Source organism: Leuresthes tenuis, unplaced genomic scaffold, assembly GCF_036924035.1.
Source record: "Leuresthes tenuis unplaced genomic scaffold, fLeuTen1.0.hap1 SCAF_17, whole genome shotgun sequence".
Taxonomy (NCBI): Eukaryota; Metazoa; Chordata; class Actinopteri; order Atheriniformes; family Atherinopsidae; genus Leuresthes; species Leuresthes tenuis.
This window is the reverse complement of record NW_027325371.1, coordinates 5,719,732-5,741,576: the sequence shown is the minus strand read 5'-3', so window position 1 is coordinate 5,741,576 and position 21,845 is coordinate 5,719,732. Positions and strand designations below refer to the sequence as shown.

The window sequence follows — 21,845 nt, the reverse complement described above, 5'->3', positions numbered from 1 at the left end:
CTTGTCTGCCTCTGGCTCTGCCTGCAGAGTTGGGTAGCATTTATTTTCTTTTCCGTTTCAACAGTTTGTTAATTCCTTAGAAGAAGGACTTAGAAAGTGAATGAATTTTCTTGCTGAATAATTGGCTCGTTGGTGCAAAAATGTATTCCAATCAAACAGGTTATTTCCAAACCATAGAAAAATTATATTATGTGTGTAGCAAATTGTTCCCTTGCAAAACTAATATTGACTTATAATGCTTAGAAGTGGGACAAATGTATGCAATATGTGTCAAATTGAAGTACACTGATGAAAATTTGCTCTAAAGGCATTTGGGGGAGGGATGCATGTGATACATACTGACAGCTGCACAGAGCTGGTAGGATCAGACACTCATCTAGTGCCGTGTTGTCCTCCATGAAGTCAGCAGCAATGCAGCTCAGATTAGAAGCGACCTATCCCAGTTCAGCTCTTGATGCAGGATAGGTCAACATGATATGTGCAAATTCAAATCATGTCGACTTTAAAAACAGATAAAAGCAAGAAAAACGGGAGATGGAAACAATCTCAGCAGAGTAAAGCACTTGGGTTCTCTTTGACATCTCCAGAAAGCGTTGAGTCACATCAGAGTGTGTGTAGAGGTGAGTGTGTGACTGTCCAAGCGTTTGTTTTCATCCAGGATGTTTGCAAAAGCACCGAACAAAGAATATGAGGAAAAAAAACCAAGTGTTCCATAACCTAATGAATTTGATTAGATTTTTTTCTTTTTCAAACTATTTCACGCTTGGTAAAACACTGTAAATCCATAAACAAACACATAAACAAGCAGAAAAGATTGATGCATTATGAATAAATCATCTGGGTGCTGAAACTCAATATTAACTCTGCGTTGCCTGGAGGGTTTAGTGGAAGCTTACGACAAATCCATCTTGATGTCTGAGGAACTGACTGGGAGGCAAGTGCTTTAGCAAGTACTTATCTTGGGAACTTAATTACCAAAACAAATGATGATTGTGATGATACAACAGCAATGATTCTTCATTACGGTTATTCTTTACCTGAGGTCGTCTTCATCATTATGGGCATTAACACACTGGGGTAATAAATAAAAGTCAATCACTTGGTGGATTCGTTAGTTCAACACTTTAACATCTTCATCTCTGTTAGGCTCTCTAAGATATTTAAAGAAAAGAATGTTGAAATCTAGAAATAATCATGCGATGGCTGATTTAATTTTGAATCGTCTTCTGATAATACAAGTCATTATGGGGACCCATGTGTCTCAAACGGCTCCTTTTTACCCACAGAACCGTTTTGTGAACTTTTTTTTCTCCTCGTTGGAAGTTCTGGGAGTCGCAGATGAGTTGTTGGAGTTAGCAGTTCATAAATGTTCATGAGTTTATGGTGCTGCCTGAGGTTGAGAATTGGGAACAGTTCTTATAACATGGTACAATAATCAATCACATTTTTTTAAACAACAATTGTATTTTGTAGAGTTATGTTGGTAGTCATAACCTCTCCCCCCAAGCAGCAGCTGCTGAAACGGCTCGAAGAACACAGTGAAGTGAAGCCTCAGAAGATTACAGACAGCCAAGTGATTATTGTTTAACACTTGAGAATTTGACCAACATTGTCCGTTTCTTTCCATGTAAAAAGAATATTGAAAGAAAAGCAGAGATTGCTCAAATCCAGACGTTATTGTCTGTAATTTTTACATTTTCCATGTGTCATAAAGTTTGTGAATTCAGGCATTACCAAACAAATTAAATATAAAGACTTACAGTGCATTCTCAGGAACTGACTCCTAATGGTAAAGATTTGCAGCTGCTATGGCAACTAAAGGGCTTTGTCTGTTGAATCAATTATATATGTTTTTGGACATTCGCTGAGATGACTAATGCTGCTTTTTCTCTCCTGGGAAGACAGTATTTTACATTCTTGTCATTCAGTGATGGAATGGTATTTAAATAGCTTAATAAACTACAGCTGGTCACCTCCACTCATGACAAGACAACCAATCTTTGGTGAATAAAATAACTAAATATTTATGCATGAAAATATGTTGTTTTGGTGTATTCTGCTTAACCGTATTCCATAAATTCACGTAAAGTTCATACACTGTCCACCCATCCATTATGTCAAGAATTTTCGTGAAAATTTTCGTGAAGATGCACGGAGGAAGACGAGGAGGTTGACAGTGACTGAAGATGACAGCTAATGTCGTGACGACTGTCAGGGCAGCCGGTGTGTCTAAATAACCAGGTGCTGCGATTTAGTTTCTGCCTGGTTAAACAGTGGAATAATTGGTCAAGTTAGCCAGTAATTAGACTGGCTCTGCTGTGCTGCATCTGAGATCCCAGCAACATCTCCACCATACTAATTGGGCTATTTATACCCAAACACATTGACCAGGCTCACAGGCTTCTCTTCCAATTCGCTTTGCAGAACTTGTTTATTTTTTTCAGTGAGGACTCAGGACAAAGTGCTAGACTCTGTCGCTACTCCTCTCTTCTGAACTTCTGTCCCTTGCCCACTGTTTCTTTGTCCGTCCATCTGTGTCTCTCTGCTTTGCTCTCCTAACTTATCCACAGATGCTTCAGCTGTCCCTGGCTTTTGTTTTGCTTATCGGTGGCATATGAATGCGACTGTCCCTTCCTCCTGAGGAGATGGAAGCATGTCAGTCAGTCAGACCTGCATCCGCCTGATCAACAGAGCCGACCGTGAAAACCAGACATGAATACTTTTTTTTAGAAAGGGACATTTTCATCTTTCTGCCCCAGCAGCTCATTTCTGGCACAAAAATGAGCTGCTGCCGTGAGAGTCCATCTTCAGCTGTAGATCTCTCCCACCCTCTTTGTTTGTTATGGCTTCTTTCTTTTCTCTGTCTGTTGCCCGGTATCTCTGCGTCTGTATTCTCTCTGCATTCTTGCGATCCTTACATCTTCCCCTCTCCCTCCCATTTTCTTGCTCTCCTCTTATGTTTTATTATCCTTCCTTGTCTCCCTTTTTTTTTCTGTCCTCCTTTCCCTTTCAGACTTGCCCTCAAACCCCCATCAGGAGCAAACAAGGTTCCTTGACATTCAATTTCTGGCTTGCCACGCATTTATCTTTTGTATGTGGCTCTCGTTCTTTTCCAGGACTCTTTTTGTGTAAGTTGAATAGGTGGATGGATGTGGCATTGGACAAATAGCTGGGCAGATGGTTGAGTGGGGCTGAATGTAGAAGGAACCTGGATGTTTTTGTTTGTTTTTTGGGTGCCGGCCCCAGATGCCGAAGCTTAAAGAACCATTTTGTGGGAATGTAGTGGGGATATTTGACAGCAGTTTAGCAATAAAACAAGGGAATAATGATTATCTTTTTATATGTGTGTTGTAAAGTGTCTTTGTCTGGTCGTATTGCAATAAACAACCAGGTAAACAGTTTGATAGTGTAATAAAATCTGTTGTAATTGTTGTGAGTGCTGGATGGAAGAACACGTTTAAAATTCATTTTTTTGCTTTGAATAACCCTCATATAACATTTATGTTGCCATAATCATAACTGTGGAAAATAATTTCTATATTTCACAGCCATGAAATAATTATCATGGAGTAAAATTAGCATCTTACGTTCAAATTTAGCTGTTGGCAAATTTCGGAAAAAACAGTCAGTTAATATTATTATAGCGGAATTCTTATCATATAATTTTTCTGATGACAAACAAATAATAACTAACTAGATTATGTTCTAAACTAGCCTCTGCCTGATCAGACATTGTTGGTTGATTACATTGCACTACAAAAAAAAGATGCAAGTCAGTCAATTCCGTCAGAAATGACTTGGTAATGAGGACGTGTGAATATGTGGCTGCGTTTGTGTTCCTGGGTCTGCTTGTGTGTGCGTGTGCAGTGAGTCCTGTTGAGAGATAAATGAGTCTGGTTGACATTGTCTGGAACAGGTGGTGAAATCAGCAGGGAAGACATACAGACAACTCTCATGCACACACTCAGATACACACACTGGCGCTCCCAATTTGACTTCAACGCCTGGCTTGTTTGAGAGTGTACCCCGTCTGATTGGATAAAGACGGAACAATAGGTTGTCTTTGAATTGCTCCCATATTGAGTGGCTGATGTATTGATTACAGAGGCAGAGAACCCACATTAATCATTCACAGCATGCTTGATTGACTGACTAATTTTCTTTTATGAACAGTGTATGCCATTTATAGGCCTCGGTGTGAATTAGTCAGATTGTTAACAGATCGGTTCACCCTCGGATAACTCTTAGTATGCACCGACTCTCATTGTCTCTCACCCGCATATGAAAAGGACAGTAGTATGCGGTTTATCTGTATGGACTGTGTGTATGTGTGTGTTTTCAGGTGAGTGTAGTGCAGGACTCCGTGAACATCTCAGGCCAGAACGCCATGAACATGGTAAAGGTTCCTGACTGCAGGTTGGCTGAGGAGCTTGGAGATCTGTGGGAAAGCTCCAGATTCACCGACTGCTCCCTGTGTGTCGCTGGCCAGAAGTTTCAAGCACACAAAGCCATACTGGCAGGTGAGAACAACTTTTATCACATCTGGAAAAGGTGATGGATACAGTCTTATATTTAGCAGGTGGGTGTTAAAAAGCCTCTCTTGATGTAAAGCAGATCACTGACTGTCCTTTGATATATTGACTTAAGTTCAGTGATACCTGATTAAAGCGATCATGTCGGGTACAAAGTGGTCAATATTTTTTTTCTTCTTTTTTCATCCCATCCCTTTCTTTAGCTAGTTTTACACTACCAACCTGTCCAGAAACTATCACTGCCTCCAAGACAGTAACTATGACAATACGAAGGGGTGGCATTAAACTGTGTCTTGAAGGTGGTATTAGGCAACATTTTCTTTCTGAGATAATGGAGCTTGTTTATTTTTTTGACTGGAATGTCAGCACCTCGCAGCAGGAATGATTCTGAGCTGCCAGCGATCTTAGAGACGGTTACAAATCAATCAATCTCATCTACTCTGCTTCTTCTCCTCAGCTTCATCATTGAAAATTAGTGTGTTGTGTTCTCATCAATACAGAATGGAGCTTAAACCGATAAAAACAGGGATTAAATACTGATTAAACACTTCATCATTATACTCAAAAGCCAGATGTTAGTGGGCATTAGTAACAGCCTCGTTTAAAATGATTGTCCAAACCTTTGACTGGTTCCGTGTTTGAATTGAAACATTAAGGATATTCTGAAGTTGAATTATTTTGTACATTATAATGTCTCCTTTGCACTGACGTAAAGTAGAGTTTAACAATTATGTAACTGCACAGTGAGTCAGCTTTGAGAAAGTAATCACAGTTGTGGTTTAACATACGTTTTAGTGGTACTGAGAGAGATAACCAAAAGTGAGAATCAACATTTCACGAAAATAGTCATATTAGCAGCCTGTGGTATAAGACTTCAGGCTTAACGAGAATTAATGTATCCATAGCCACAAGGCAGCACAGATAATTCAGGGGACATGAAACAGGTGGAGTGCTTTTTACAGATACAGATTGAGCCAAATGTCCATAATACTTCCCACTTTGTTTAACTGTTCTACTTTGTCCTTTTTCAGATATGTTCCTCTTAATCTTTAGGCAAGGTTTTCTTTTAGTTCAGAAGTTTGAATTTTGGCTTGTAAGTGACTTTGAATGAAGCATCTGCTCAATGACTAAATGTAAAGTTGAAGAACTACGCAGAGCTCTTCAGCCCTCGACCTTTCTGCCCTGCGAATTGAGGAAGATGAACTCTGGTGATGCGAAAAAAAAGTGGTGGGATTAAATTCTGCAGAGGAGTCTGATTCCTGTGTGTTTTTGACCATTTATCCTGCGGTCTAAGCCGGGCATCATTGCTCCACGGTAAACTTGCTCTAAAATTACACGTGCATTAATTTTAGTTTGATCATAAAGGCTCATATTTGATGCTGGAGAAGTTTCACCCTCGTTGCCTTTAGTGCCATCAGGGGTGAAATTAGAGTCTAGTGTCTTGTTATCAGAGTAAACATCCATAAAAATCTAAAATGCATTTATATTTATTTGAATGTTGCAATGTTTCAGTATGAAAATAGCAATTTTAATTATCTCAGCACTAATACCCACAGTTGAGTGTATTTTATTATTCATGGAAGTGTTTGTCATTATTCCAGGTTTCATTGGAGAGTTCAGTTTTGGTCTAAATTGTATTTCAGAGACTTTCTTGCTGTGACGAGTATTACATTTAATTTGAATGAATAATTTTGCTATCCGCCGGAATGGTTAAATTTGAAATTTGAACTGTGTGTCTTCATTGGCCTTTAGGTGAGATGAAAATGTAGCGGCACACACACTCGTGCAAACAAAGGTGAACTTGTTTCATATATTGGCACTTTGATGACAGCCAGCATCAGGCGGCAGAAGTTTGAGGAACTGCTGAACTGTGTGTCTCTGTGGAGACAAGGGGAGGCTGTTCATTATTGGATTTGTTGAAACGTGTGTGTGGAGCCATTTTAATTATGTGCTGCTGTGGTTTGGGGTCCTCCCCTCTCTCCTCCGCTCCCGCTTTCTCTCTCCGCTCTGCTTCGTTCAGATGATGTCCCTCCTCCTCGTTATTGCCCCTCTTGGCTGTTCCCGTGACAACTCTCCCGGCCGTAAATCGCCGTGGAGACGGACAGAGAGGGATCAAACGAAGGAGGGAGAGCAACTCAAATTGGCTATGCACTGCACATGTGATCTTTATATCTGTCTCATTGTCGGTCCTTTACCTTCTTTATCTCTTACATTTTCTCTGTATCACTCTTTTTCAGTTTTCTCGCCTGTTGTATTCTGTTTTCTCTTTCCACCTCTCTTTCTCCATCCCTCACTGTGCCCTCTACTGTTTATCCTTTATTCAGTCTTTGTCTGTTTCTCCTCAAATTCTTCTCCATGCATTCATCTTCCTACATTTGTCTTTCTGTCTCTTCATTCCTTTCTCTTTCCTCTCCATTCTTCCTCCACTACAACCCTCTCCATCACGCTGTTTCTCTTGCTCACCCTTTTGTTGCTGCAGTATGAGCTCACCAGTATTCAACTGCACCAGACAGAATTACTATAGTTTTTGTCCTCAGAGTCCTACCTGTCCAGTTAGTGCTAAGTTTGGTTTCAGTGCAAATATTTAGGCTGCTCTGTGTCTTTGAGCTTGCTTTCCCCAGGATCCGTAACATCTGTTCAGGCACTACAGATGTGAAATAGCCTCTTGGAAAACTCTGGAGCATGTGCAGCAATGTTCATAATGTGCAGTATCCTTGTTAGATAAACCAAGCATAATGAATAACCAGCTATTAATGACAGAACACAACAGAAAACCTTTTCTTAATTTGCCAGAGACTCAAAAGAATTAGCGAATGTGACATAAAGGCAGGAACCAATAATACTCTTCAAATTCAGTCATATTTGACATCTAGCTGTCCTGTAACCTGGATCAGTACTCTCAATCAACCATATAGTTTCTCACCTTAGAAGCTTTCACAGATTCCCACTGGCCTGCTATTTAGGGGCGAGGGGGGCAAAGCTGGTACTTTTTGAGTATTTTCCTATTTTCACTCATTTTTATTACATTAGAAACAGCCTTCATTTGCTTCTGTTTCACTCACATTCACGTACTTGTCAGTCTCTGATCATTCCTCCACCCACTGACCAGCCTGTGGTCGAGTACTTGGTCACCACATTATTTGGTGAAATTAGCTGCCTCTAAATGATCATTACAGTAATTCACTCTCTCATATGAAGTCTACCTCTTTGTGTTTTAAGCAGAGAGTGGCGGAGGGACTGTGACCCATGGAGCATTTATCCTGTGCGTGATCCCGTAGCGATCCTGTGTGTGCGTGCAGCCAACTTTGTGTTGCAAAACTCAGAGACTATCTGCTATTAAAAGTCCAACAATATAAAGCGTTGTTGATTCAAAACAATGAGCAAAGACCTCATTTGTCGGGCTATCTTCCTCTTTCTTCCATGCAAACACAACCAAGAGAGCAGGAGAGGAGTTTGAATTTCTTTTTTTGTTCGGTACTTCTGGACTTCACAGTTCAGACGACCCCTGGAGGGTAACCACTCACTGTAGACCAGAGAACTTCATTATTTAACAGATTTTTTTGTCTGTTTGCATTTGTACCTCCAGTAGAAACGCTGAAATTGGTTGGCATATGAGTCAAAATACCTTGTTATGTTTCAGTGCACAATATATGCTGAACATTTCTGGCATTCCATTGTTGTTTTGTTCCATTTTTCAAAGTATTTTAAAAGTAATTAGCTTCCGTCTACAGTGGACATTTTACCAGGCTTCACGCAGCTTTCTTGAAATGGCCTTTGCCAGTGCTGCATGCTGGTCTTTAGCCAGTTCTCTTATGTCACTGATGGGTTGTCTTGTGCTGGAACAGGACCCAGCGGTTCTATGAACCATGATCCTCCTGAATTCCTGCAGTCTGGACACAACAAGGGGCGCTTCATGACATAGTAAAACAAAGCTGACTGTTCTCTAAAACTGAAATTTGTTCATTTTTGCCTTTGTCCTGATCACAAACATGAAACTGAACATGACACTGAAACACAACATGTATGAAAAGGCTGCTCGATCTGCTCTTTCCTGTTGTAATCATCGCCACTATAGCAGCAAAAGGTTCTGATCTTTATAACCTACATGTCCCATTATAATCTGGGCACTCACTTGAATAACACACTTTTTTTTTATTATTACAATGATTATTACTTGTTTGTGGCTTTAGTCAGGTTGACTGATGGCACCTGTTTCCAAATGAGTAATTTAATGGTTAGCTGCATTAACAACCCATTATTAAGTAGTTGAATTAATTGTCATATCACTGACTTTGGCACCTAATTAATATTATGTTGAAATTTAATAAGTTGCTAAATGATAATGTGCCAAGGTGTCAGAAAATGGCGACAGTAGTTTCTATGTGATTCTTAGTAAAAGGCCAAGCTGCAGCCTATGTGGTAAACAACTGACTGGTAATCGAGTTCAGGCAGAGCTCCATCTGTGAGGTTCAGCCTCCGCCTGTGCTGAAACTAACTGCTGTCACGGCTGGGATGATAAGAGAGAAAATACACAGTGACATCGCCTTAAGTGGAGCGACAGGGCCAAGATGTGGTGATTATTTTAATCTTGCTGAATAATTTTACAGCAGTGATTTCAAGAAGCAGAAGTTGGAGTGATTTATTTAATTTGCTGCGCTGTGGTTGCACCAGCAGGACCTGTCTGCAGTGGAGATTAAACATGACCTCTCCTCCTGCAGTCACGGCTGGAATATTCAGCGAGAAAACACACTGTGCTTAGCTTTCAAAACAATGCAACCAGTAGGTCACATCATGAATTTAATGACGACAACACAAGTACGAAAAAAATGAAAAAATAAGATTCAGTTTGTCAAGCTTGTTTTCATTTGTTAAACCAAGAATTTTTCTTTGAATATGAACTAAATATGTGAATAACTTGCTTGCATGCACTTGGTTTATATGTAATTGGAGGGATAGTTTGAACTGAAAGGGGGATTTATAAGCTGTGATGATCAATGTCCCCTTGCAGAAAGAAACACAGCAGGACCGGCTCCTTGAAAAAAAGATGAAATTAATATTAAAACATTAAGACAGACTTTATAAATGTATATCATATCAAATAGGCTTCAGTCAAGTCAGTCTGTCAGCTCTGAACACTGGCTTAACAAACTAGAAAGGTGATCATGAGTCTGTCAGCAGGAAGGAGTTGCAGATTACTTTTTCCACATCTACAGCTGTCAGTGCTGTCAATCATCCGCCTGCTCTCTTGAAGCCCAGTGGCAGGTTGTTCACAGAAATCAGAGACCTCACCATGTTATCAACACTACGCGCAATAACAAGCCCTCCTTCCTCTGTCTCTGTCTTTGGTTTCTGTGTTTCAGCGCGCTCACCGGTATTCAGTGCCATGTTTGAGCATGAGATGGAGGAGAGTACGAAGGTGAGTAGCCTCCCTGTGTTCCTCCGTGTCATATTGACTCTATTATCTTGTGTCATTAAAGCTACAATGTGTAGAGTTTTTAAAATCTTTTTACAGACAAAATAAGACAACAGAATTGCTATTACTGGGAAAGAAATTGCCTCATAATCTCTTTCTAAATCACAAGCAAGCAGTTTTCTTCTTGATCCAGGTCCCTCTTGCAATTAAATGACCAAACTTGCCATTAAAATGAATTAATTCCAAAGGAATTTACAGTGTAAATCTGAAGAGGTTTTTGATAGATTCAACTTCAATTAAGTTCAACTCTTGTATTTGTGCCATTGATCAATAGCAAGATTTTGGGAATACATCCAAGATTAGGAGATATCTTGTCTATTCAGTTTCTTTTAAGCTTCTCACAAGTTTACAATTTTAATGCAAAATCATCTGTGGCAAGCAAACACTGTCTGATAATCGTGATCTGGCTCTATTTTACTGTTTACCTTAACCATAACTAGAAATATCAATACATTTTCAAAGCAGGCAGATACTGTCTTTATGATGTCTTTATCTATAATATTAGTCCATTCACATTGTTCTTTACTCAACACATTTGATTGTGTTCACACAGAATGTGTGTCCCTTTTCACATATTTTCCTCTTAATTCTTATGCAAGGTTTTCTTTTAGTCCTGAAGTTTCAACACACTTGTAAGTGACTTAGATTAAAGCATCTGCTGAATGACTAAAGGTAATAGAATAAAAACCAGGGAGTATCGATGCAGAGGGAACAAATCAAAGGGAAGTTATAGCAATTGGCCAACTCAATCCAGATGTGTGGGGAGAGGAGAAAACAAGACTAACTGAGAAACTACAAAGAACCATAAAGTCAAGACAAATTCAACAAAAGTTGAAGATCTGATTAAAAACAACTAACGCTAAGAAATTAAATGACAAAACACAAACTAAAACTCTACAAAATCCACAGACATTATTCATTTATAAATATGCTGATTTATTACATTTCTGACTTCAGTGTCAGGCTCTGCAAGATTTAAATTGATTTCATTACAGCCTAAAAAAACTAAGTGGAAAACCTTTATTTCCAACTTGTTATTTATTCCCCAGATGTACTTGATTTATAAAAAAGTCTGGGGTTCAGTCTCCCTTTTGGGGCCAAAGAAGATATACAAACAGATATGTGAACATATGAACACATACAAATATGTTAACATAACATTTTACAGAGAATTAGTTTCAAAGTTGTGTTGAGGTGTTGGGTTGAGCATCTATTTTTATATAGTGCAAGTCTAGGAAATGAATGACCTCTGAAGTACTGGAAATAAAAGATGTGTGTGTGTGTGTGTGTGTGTGTGAGATACGCAGGTTTGCTGTGTGTGTTTTCATTTGATAGGAGGTGGTGAGATTGAACCGTGGTGATTTAGCCGTCATGTCAGTGGAATATTGATGCCTGCACAGCTCAAATGGGGAAATTATAAAGCACAGAGCCAGGAAATGCATCTTAATTGCTGCTTAACTGGGCGTCTTCATCAGAAACAGGGAGAAATGGTGGGCCATGTCCCCATACAATTCAGGGAAAACAGATAGATGAGTTAACACTCCTCTGCAGCACTCTATAGAGGAGAGATAAACGAGCTCATAAAGAAACACTCTAATAGAGGGCTGCTCTGTGTTTGGAGGAGAGCTTGAGATACTGTAACTACAGGACTGTTGTCTATTTATGTGACACTATTGAAATTTGCCTTTATATTACAGAGGGATATCCTGTTAATTCTTTTCTCAAGTGACTTTAGTGAAGTTGTGTGGTGATATTTGTTACATTTCATTAAGACTCCGAAACACTTTGGAAGTCAGCGAGATAAGTTTAGTCACCTCCGCACTCTGACTGAATGGACAGTAAAAGTAGGAAAGCATGAGCCACAGTTACACTTCCAGGCCTCAATGGACCAAAGCTTTCTTTAAGCTGGGTATGCTTGCAGTCCAGAGCTGGAAGCTCCAAGCCAAAAACCTCTTTGCAGATCAAGCGTGAGGCTGTTGGTCCCTTAAACCTTCCCACAATATACTGCACAATAAATACACAAACCTGCTCTGAAACGTGCACAATTAATGCACAGCAGCAGAATTTTAAAAGGTTTGCACATACTATACCAACCAGGGCAGAAGAAGAAAGTACTCAGTCAAACATTGAGATATAGTTGCCCATTGTGTCGACAAGAAAAGCCGTGCAGCTATGCACATAAAGTATCAATCACAGCAAATATAAAATATGGATAGATGTAATCACAGCTAACAAAGTGACCTTCACAGTCAAGAAAAAGTGCACTTCGTTGTGCTGAAACAAGCCAGAAAAGCACAAACGTGAACAATCTTTGCAAAAATAATGCCCAGCTGGTCTGGTAAAACTCAGCTTATCAGCTGCAGTATACACTGGCAACAAGCGACATGAAAGTTATTCATCTTAGAAAATACTGACACTCTGTATAGTGAAAATTTACTGTGTGTTTACTTGAACTGCTCAGAATTCTTTTGTGTTGATTAACGTAGTGAAAAATTGCCCTTCTGTGGCCTGTTCTGAGTAATTCTGCCGTGCCTGCATACGTTCTTACACGTGTCTTGTGTTTATTACTGAAAAAGGGAACTGCAACAGCCCCAAGCTGCAAGGTCAGACCTGCTGCTTTCAGATTATTTCTCTGTGTGGTTTTGTTGCTATTGAGTGGTCAGAGTTGACACAAACACACTAAACTGCTAGTATACCCAGCCTGACCCTGCTGAAACGCCACTGGTCACCTTGGTGATGATAAAACTCTGTTTATAATTGGTTTATTGCTGTGTTTTTCTTCTCAGAGCGGAGGGAAAGGCTCAGGTTGCCGTGACTGTGCCAGAGAGCGATAAAGCTTACTTTGTTGGCTGCAGGCTCAGTCGAGCAATGAATGCTCAGGATTCACTTTCAGGAAAAGAATTAGAAATGTGCTAGAACGTAGTTTTGTCGGAGCGTGTTCAGACTGTTCAAACAGCTCCTAGAGGTTTTTTTCTTATCATTTGGCTCTTGGAAGTTGTTTTGTATCATGGCAGACTGTCCGTGTGTGTGTGCTAAACAAGGTGAGTGAGTTTCGTTTAGGCAGAATTTTGCAAACTCACATAGAATAAGAAATACTCTGCTGCTTGGGGTGATTTTGAAAGATTGACAAAGCATTAATCTTTTTCTTCTCTTGCCTTTTATCCTGATAAAGCCTGTGTGTGTTCTACTCTCCTGTCCTCTCCACCCTTTCAGAACCGTGTGGAGATAAATGACATGGAGCCAGATGTCTTCAAAGAGATGATGTGCTTCATCTACACAGGCAAGGCCCCCAACCTGGACAAGATGGCTGATAACCTGCTGGCTGCAGCTGACAAGGTACACAGTGTGTGTGTGTACTTGCACCTGTTACAATGTAAATTTACACACAAGCAGGTGTGCATGATAATGTACCCAAAATATACACCAGAGACACATCTCAGCCCAGAGCACGCACACACTTACAGTCAATCCTATCTGTTATTGTCCAGGACAGTCCTGCACATGTAAAAACAGATCTTACTCCTCTGTAGCTAACTTCACCAATCTGTCAGTTTACGGCTCCCATAATGTCCATTATGTTGTTTTCAGTTTAACAGCTGGTGAAACATTTTTAAAGTGTAGATTTTTTGCATTAAGCCATGTTTATCCAAAGAGACTAAACGTTGACCGATGTGCTCATCAGCATGTGGTGTTCAGTATCTGGTAAAACTGTGGACTGAACCACGATCGTCCAGTCGGCGCCACTCATTCACTTAACTGAGTCACCCAGAGTTGGCCTGGATACACTGTATTTATGGCCTTACAGCAGTCATCAGCCATGGCATTTAAGCTATTTGCCTCATACTATGTAGGTTCTCTGCAAAGCATTTCTGAAACATTAATTAGTCAAACTCATGATTCACGTGTGCAGACCGTTAAGGACTCACTGCGGTCGCACACTGGACTCAGCTGTGCCAAAACGTTCTATGCATGTACATTTAATCAGTTAACAGTCCTTCTACTCTTTCATCAGAGTCATCGCATCAAAACAACCATCAACTGTCTTTATTTCTTTTTGGACATTGATCCATGCACTGGTCACACAGGCGAATTCACAGTAGCCATGACTTTGGCTCTTCTGGGCGTTTTAGGCAGATCCTTTGGCTGGGTGGATTGGGCTTCGGTTCCGTGGCATCACTTGGATGCCCACTCATTTTAGGAGTAGGAGGCTGTGTCAATGCTTTGGGCTCTTATTTGTCTTCCTCGAGCCAAATAGCAGTGCAGGGCAAATTTTCTCTCTGGGTGAAGCCACATTATTAAGGAGTGTCATTGCAGCAGTGGGGCTGAGGGGTCGAGAGGTACTTGGTTTGGAACCTTTAGTTCGGAGACAAGATCCACTTGAGTACAAGGACCCAAGTTTAAATATTGCATAGTAACAAGATCAGCGTCTACCTAAGCCCCTTAAAGATCCTAAACTTTAAGCGATAAGGTCATTTAATCCCCCTGAAAGTTTAGTAGATGACTGTCATTCAATAAATGATTTACATGTTTTTGTCTATTTCTATGACTCTTTTGTAAACCCACTAAATATTTGATAATTCACCGACCATTCAAAAGAATAACAGGCATTTATTGGAATTTAATTTAAGAACGTAAATGAGAATATATCTGTTTGCCTTTTCGACTTTCTAAACTAAAATTGCACATGGCAGATATTAACATGTCCACAGCAGAGGAGCAGCAAGATAACGTCTTTAAAGGGTGTCAACTCTGTCAGTCAGTCAGTCAGTCAGTCAGTCAGTCAGTCAGTCAGTCAGTCAGTCAGTCAGTCACAGAGAAAAGAGTAAATAAACCACAGTTTATTTACTCCTTTCTCTTGTGGTCCCAGTAGAGTGCCTGTGTAGAAATCCCTCTGTTAGCTCTCCTATAGCTGCAAGTAGCCACATAACAGCAGCTATGAGCTAACAGAGCTATAGCACACGTTCATTCATTCATTCTTCTTAAAGTATTGGTGAAATAAAGACAGATAATGCCTTATTTAGAGGCTGCATCGTGTAAACCCCGTTCACTCCATTATATGGATCGCGAGTTATCTAAATATCTTCTGAAGGACGCCGACTTTCGCCAAACTGTTCTCGGTGAGTAGATAAACGTATTTCATGCCAGAAATAAGGTCTAGATTTAAAGATAGCTGAGTTCCCCTTTTAGCGTGCCTCCAGTCCCTGCACATCATAGGTAAATATATGCCTTGCGAAACTGAAAAATTGAAGCACCATGATGTGATGTGACTGCTGAACCTCTGCAAACCATCTTAAAGCAAAAGATTGTTGTGGCTGGCAGTTTTGTAATCAGACTCTGGGAATATTTTCCTCTCTTTTGATAGTCAGCCTTATCACCACTCTCTCCTCAGTTTGCATAATTGCTACTCTTCCTTCTCTTCTCCACAGTTTTTCAATTTAAGCCTTGTTGTCACTGCGGTGGAGTTATTCTGCTTCCGTATCATTACACAGGGCAGCGGTAGCTGTCGATGGCAGTGCTGTTTAAGTAATTTAGTTTACCTGCTGTCTCTTGTCTCTCTGTCGTTGGCAGTATGCTCTGGAGAGGCTGAAGGTGATGTGCGAGGACGCTCTGTGCACAAATCTGTCTGTAGAGAACGCTGCAGAGATCCTCATCCTGGCCGACCTGCACAGTGCCGAACAGCTCAAGACACACGCTGTAGACTTCATCAACTAGTGAGTTGCATGCTTACACAGAGATCATTCATCTCCAGAGCTACCTCCACACATATGCTTACACTTTCCACACACAAGCACTCGTATGCTCAGCTTTTTGTCAAAGGATCACTTTTGTCTCCAAAGAAACTTTCATTCAAAAACAGTTCAGACAGTTCAATTGCTGATGTTAATCATGTTGCAGTCATGCTGTTTTCGTAAGAAAGAGCCTATTAGCATCCACTATTCATGTCCACAGAGTTGATTGATCCAGTGTTTGGATTTGCAGTTGCAACAAAAAGCTTTCTTTTTGTGACCGCCTAAATTGCTCATCACCTTCGTTGTGTTTTCTGAGTTCTCTGCCTCACAGCCAAACGCATTTCCCATCCTTTTGTTCATTCCTCTGTCCTCTCGTTACAGTGTTTTGCCACATCTCCTGGCCTTGTTCCTGCCTGGGCTTCAGCTTCCTTTATTTTACGTCCCCTCCCTTTCCTTCCTTTTCTTCCCTTTATTCCTGTCCTGCTCTGTGCTTTAGAGCTCATGTGTGCCTAAAGGTGTTCAGTAATGCAGATTTCTGCCCCTAATCCCAGTCATTAATTGTGGTTATGGGCGTCATGACAGTTTAATTTGTGACAGTGTTGTTGTGGTGGTAGGAAAATTGGCCACAAGGGACTCCTGGCCAGCAAGGCGTTATCAACCTTCCTCCTACGGACACAATTGACAGCAATAAGAGTGGCAAAACAAAAATCAATTTAGAGGCAGAATATCGAAAACTGGCGACGCGGAGGAACCAATAATCCTGCCCCAGTAGCACCTCAACCTCTTTGCCTTTTGAAGCATCTTACAGCCACTTAATGGAGACAATAGAAGTCCTTTTTATCATCCCTCTTGTCTCATTTATTCATCCTCTTCAGGGATGTAGCAAAGACTAAAGCCACCCAAACTCTTTATCTACTTTGTTTATTAAGCTTAAACAGCTTTCCCCCTACAGTAAATTTGTAAAATAAAGAAACACCAGTGTTAAGTATTTCTTTCCATTAGTAGAGGTCCTGCTCAGCATTATGATTAGCACTGAATAGTCATCATAATTGACCCTCTCCTCCCATTTACCCTTCATCACCTCCCCGTTTATCTGTCACCCCGACTGTCTTATTCTTCTCTCTTCTACACATCCCTCTTCCTTCCCCTCCTGCTGCGGTTGCTCTCCTTGTGCCCTTTTGCTGGCCTATTGTCTCAGCTGCAACACACTGGCCATTACTGTAAGCAGGGGTTCACTCCCTCCACAGAGAATAGGGTCAGAGGTTGGCTGGAGGTCTGGAGTTGCTGTGCAGACAACAAATGAGCACAAACACACCAGTGTGCCAAAAACATACATGCAAGACACACACACAAGTGAGCATGCACAAGCACACATGCTGTTGTTTATTTACACATAATAAACTATGAGAAATGTCATTAAAGGCCACACAGCGGTGTGCGTGATAGTGCAGCCCCACACCCTGAGGGTGTCAGGAGGAGCTAACATTTGTGGAAGGTGATGACCACAAGTTAACTCATCAGCAGTTAATTATACGACCTGTCTTCACACCCGCCGATAATCAACGAGGAAAAAGGACTTGGTTATTTTCAGGAGAAAGCTGAAGATAAATCAGTTACTTGAAAGCTTAAGTAACCAGTAAGAAGACAAACAAGAAAAAACAACTATTGATTTTTGAAAAGTTTAGTCATTTCATTGTGACATTTAGTTGTTTCTTTCATTCTAAACTTGTGATTGATTAAGCACCTGTGATCAGCTGTATACGGACATAAGCTGTAAATAATTGAATATAGCAAAGTTCTGTTTTACACACCCGAACTGGTATAATGTGTTTGGGTCTGAGAAGCTATGCTCCAGAAATCAAAGGGAGGTGAATCACAGCACCTCCTCATAATTAGGAATTAACAGCTTTGTAATGTTTTTCTTTATTTTCATCTGAAGTCAGCTGAATATTGAAGTTGTAACTGATTCATTTTCAGTTGATTAACTGATGAACTGAGTAATAATTTTATGAATAATTTGACATAATAAAAGCACGAAACAGATGTTTGCATCACATGCCCACATATTTATATCAGTTTTTTCTTCTTCTCCAGAATGACCTCTTTGGTTAAATATGTTAAAAATATTAAGTAAACAACAGCTCTGCCAGCTGGTGTGACAAATCTGTATATCTCATAGCAGCACTTCCCACAGATGGAGTCATACAATCTCAAAGTCTCAAAAAAACCTGGTGTTTATTTGCCTCTCCATTAGCTTTAACCACCTTTTCCTCGTTTGCTTTCAGTCATGCAGCTGATGTGATGGAGACATCGGGCTGGAAGTCCATGGTGATCTCTCATCCACACCTGGTGGCTGAGGCATATCACTTGCTGGCCTCGGCCCAGTGCCCCTTCCTGGGTCCCCCAAGAAAACGGCTGAAACAATCCTAGTAGTCTACAGCGACTCTCCTGTCCTAACCCTGCTGTGTCCTCCTGCACCGGCGACCTCTCTGCTCCTCTCTGCTTCTCTCTCCCAGACCTCCTTTTGCTCATATAGGAGACAGAGACCCAATACTGACAAGGGCTTGGCTATATATCTCTAGGGGAGCTAGACATGCCATAGAGGAGGTACTGCACATCTCTGTAGGTGGAGTTTGAGTGAGTTCATTAAGATCTGAACCTGGATATTCATGGATTGAGAGCCCACAGCCTTCTGTATTCCATATCCTTTGTCTAAGATGTTAGAAAGCTGAAAACTTCTGCTGCAAGTGAGTCATGTAAAGAACTGATCCTGAAAATGAAAGGTCACTGCTTATCCTTGAAAACACTATCTTGTGACATATTTGTGACACGTACAGTGTTAAAGCCCAAACCGTGCTTGTAAAGACCGAGCAGCTCGTGCTGATCATTTAGATAGTGTTTTGTAAAATGTTATTTTTTTGCTAGGGCACAGACCTTTGAGCACATTACTCAGTGTTTAGCTCGTGTCCTAAGCCTGGCAGACAGTTCAGGTTTTGCAGAAATTACAGCTATATAACTATGTCTGAGGGGCGGTTGCAGTATTTTGATATATTTAGTTGAAAGATCAACCGTTTTTCACTTGGATGACAGGTTGAATTACTTGCATGTCAGAATCAGGCGATCTTTCATATTCTGTAATGGATTTGTCTTTAAATTATTGAGACACCATTTTACATGTTGTCATATGACGGGGCCGTGAAAATTCAGTTGAATGGGAATTAAAAAACAAACTGAATCTTGCTTCAGAGTGGAGACACGGTACAGTCTGGCTCTTCTGGTTTCTTTCTTCACTTTTCATTCCTCGTAAAAAACGCACAAAGAAAAGCTGCTTTCTCCCTTTTTGTCAAAACTGTCATAAATGTGGTTGTTCTGTTTGTGTAAACTTTATTGAAAGTGCCACTCGACAGAATGGGATTTTATTCCTGCATTGAAGCTGGCTGATCCGCACAGTGTGAGCATAAAAAAGGCAGAATAAGACACAGCCTATCGTAGTCAGGTCCCTGGGACTAAAATAATGTTTTGTCATGAAACCTATGAAATACATTTTTCATTTTCTCAAGCATGTCTGGGTCTTTTTTTTGTCCTCTTTATAATTTCCAAATGTAGTTTGTCCACATGTTCCAGATAATGATTCATTAAGTTATTAAGGTATAGCTTTTTGCAACCTGCTGCCAGTTCTCTGTGTCTGAAAGATATATTTCAGCCTCTCTTAATCCTGATGTGATCAAAGTTCAGTCGCCTGTGTGACGACAGCGGGGGCTCACATCCAGCCGTGTAGTATGTGGACTCAGCTCTTACTTATGGTTGCGAGCCTGTTTGACTTGGCCTTCTTAGCCTTGCTCAGTGAGCAGACAGGTTGTAATCACTCCATAGAGAGTTGGACCTCTCTGTTGGGCTGTATTTTAACAGGGATTTCCTTGTGTTGACCAAAGTTGTGGCCTCATGGGCTTTGAGGAAGCTCATCCCTGAGCTCTACAAATCACTCGCCATCAAAAAGCAAGTCTGGCCATCTGTCTTTGGGGATATTCTGGCTTCATCATGCTGCTCATCAAACAAAAGGGAAGCCATTGTTATACCTACAGTCCGGTGTAGCGTCAAAAGAGAGCATTTTGCAGAACTTTGTGTAACTAAATCATTCATATTCAGCATCAAGAAGTGTGATGGTAGTGTATTTGACGTGAGTGAGGATGGTTTCTTATAAAATTCATTTTTAGATCATTTTATGCACATAATTGAGAAGAGAGAAAGTGAAGGAAGAGAACCGACACCGACCAGACCTGCCAGAATCAGGGATGCTGTGATCATGTTGTAAATGTTACGACTACTGACAAAAATATTGTAGCTTTGATGGTGATTTTACAAAAACACATCCTCTGTGTGAACAAACAGAATGAAGTGCAGCTGGACTGTAATGGTAGAAAAAGACTGATGTGAAAGTGGGTTATCAAAACAGTGTAATATAGGTCACATCTGTGTTTTTGCTCATGCTGAAATGTTTTCAGTGGGTTACCAGTCTGGCCTGCAGGAAGACCCGTTTGGCCCAGGGACTCTTGAATTACGAGCCATGCTGTCACAACACAGGCAGAATATTGTTTGGCGTTTAAAAAAAAAGCAAGGCCTTTTCTAAAAAGGGCTTTGACTGAACCCTGTATGTATCACGCAGCATTAGTGCCTTCACAGATGTACACTTACCACAGAAGCTGGCTTTTGAACTGTTTTGAACTGCAAATAACAGGCAGGAAGGTCTCTCCCTTCTTCAGAGAATTAATTTTCCATGAATGTTGGGAAAAAACAATTCTAAGTGTGAGAGTGAACTGAAATGAGCTCGGGCTCAGAGAAGGAAACACAATTTCTGAATCTAGTTTAGATGTTTTTAGATGTTTTCTCTGTGTTTTAAGGAAGTGTTCCTGGTCCATGCAGGGATTTCTACAACAGAATCATCACTGTTGACACCTTGAAGATCACAGCATTCAGTACCGGGTCCCATGTGTTCAGAGATTTCTTGTTATTACCACAATCATTTAATGATTGTATGTGCAGTCGGGCATGAAATTCCCAAATATGTTGCAGTTTTACTCTCTCCATCTCAAACCTTATCATGTCATTAGCCTGTTAATAGGAACTGGTGTTGCTGCTGTTCTGTTCCAGCTGTTTGAAATGCGTTCGAGTCATTAAATTAGAAATCAGCCTAAATTTTACAATAAAAAAAACAAAAACCTCACTTTCAGTTTTCATGTGATGAATTAAAGAACTGCTTTGTCTAAGCTCTCTTTAGGGTGTGTGTATATCTCCATGTATATGTACAAGTGTATTAGTTTGAGAGTTTACACTTTGTAATACTCGATAGATCTTAGAATAACTATTCCAGACAATATTTCAGAGTTTTGCCATAAAAGTTAAATTGTGTATTTTTTCCAGCCGGACAGTGTGATTGTACATTCATGTCAGCATGCTTTTTGGGAATGTCCATGAGAAAGTGGGAAGCTTTGTTGCTACAAGTCGTCTGTGTGACCTTCCCCTCGTGAGCTGAAGTTTTATACATCAGTGTATGATTTTTTTTTCCTTTCCTCCGGCTTTGATAGTGAGCTCAGATAGCAGCTTGCAGTCAACCTTCTGTGTCTTTGTAAAGATCTGTGTGTTTGTGTCTCTCTGCTGGCCTGAGATGAGACAGTTGGGAGGGGGTAGATGGAGTGATGCATGTGGAGAGGCGTTCTCAGTTGTTATGCATGCTGTACGAGTCCATCACTCCCTCCCTCCTCCTCGCCTCCCCATCATTCACTCATCTTTTTATGGGAGAAAGGAAAGCAAGGCGTGGTGGGTCAGTGCTGTGACAAGCTCTGCATCTGTGTCAGCCCGCCATCACTAAAGAGGAGGAAGAGGCGGGCGGAGATTGATGCCTGGTGGTCTGCACTACCCTGAAGGAAGAAAGAGAGGATGGATGTCAGTGATGAGAGAGACGAGGAGAGCAGCAGGTAAAGGGTCAGACAGTCCGGTGGTTTTGAGTTCAGGGGATCAGAATTTGTACCTCGACAGTTTTTATGTCAACAACACTTGTATCGCCAAATGAAGAAGCTGTGGTATGAATATTTGAATATTTCCTTAATATCCTAC

At 40.7% G+C, this 21,845-nt stretch overlaps 1 protein-coding gene across 4 annotated transcripts in view; it reads left to right on the top strand.

Moving 5' to 3' along the window:
• The window catches only part of spop (speckle type BTB/POZ protein), an 83,401-nt gene extending 62,447 nt beyond the window's left edge, over positions 1-20,954 (top strand). For all 4 annotated transcript variants that reach the window (XM_072369044.1, XM_072369047.1, XM_072369045.1 and 1 more), the window contains 5 exons: positions 4,343-4,520; positions 9,893-9,948; positions 13,219-13,341; positions 15,574-15,716; positions 18,020-20,954. In XM_072369044.1, the coding sequence (XP_072225145.1) occupies positions 4,343-4,520; positions 9,893-9,948; positions 13,219-13,341; positions 15,574-15,716; positions 18,020-18,164 (645 nt within the window). In that variant the 3' untranslated portion in view covers positions 18,165-20,954. The remainder of the gene's footprint in view (positions 1-4,342; positions 4,521-9,892; positions 9,949-13,218; positions 13,342-15,573; positions 15,717-18,019) is intronic.
• The last annotated feature ends 891 nt before the right edge of the window (positions 20,955-21,845 follow it).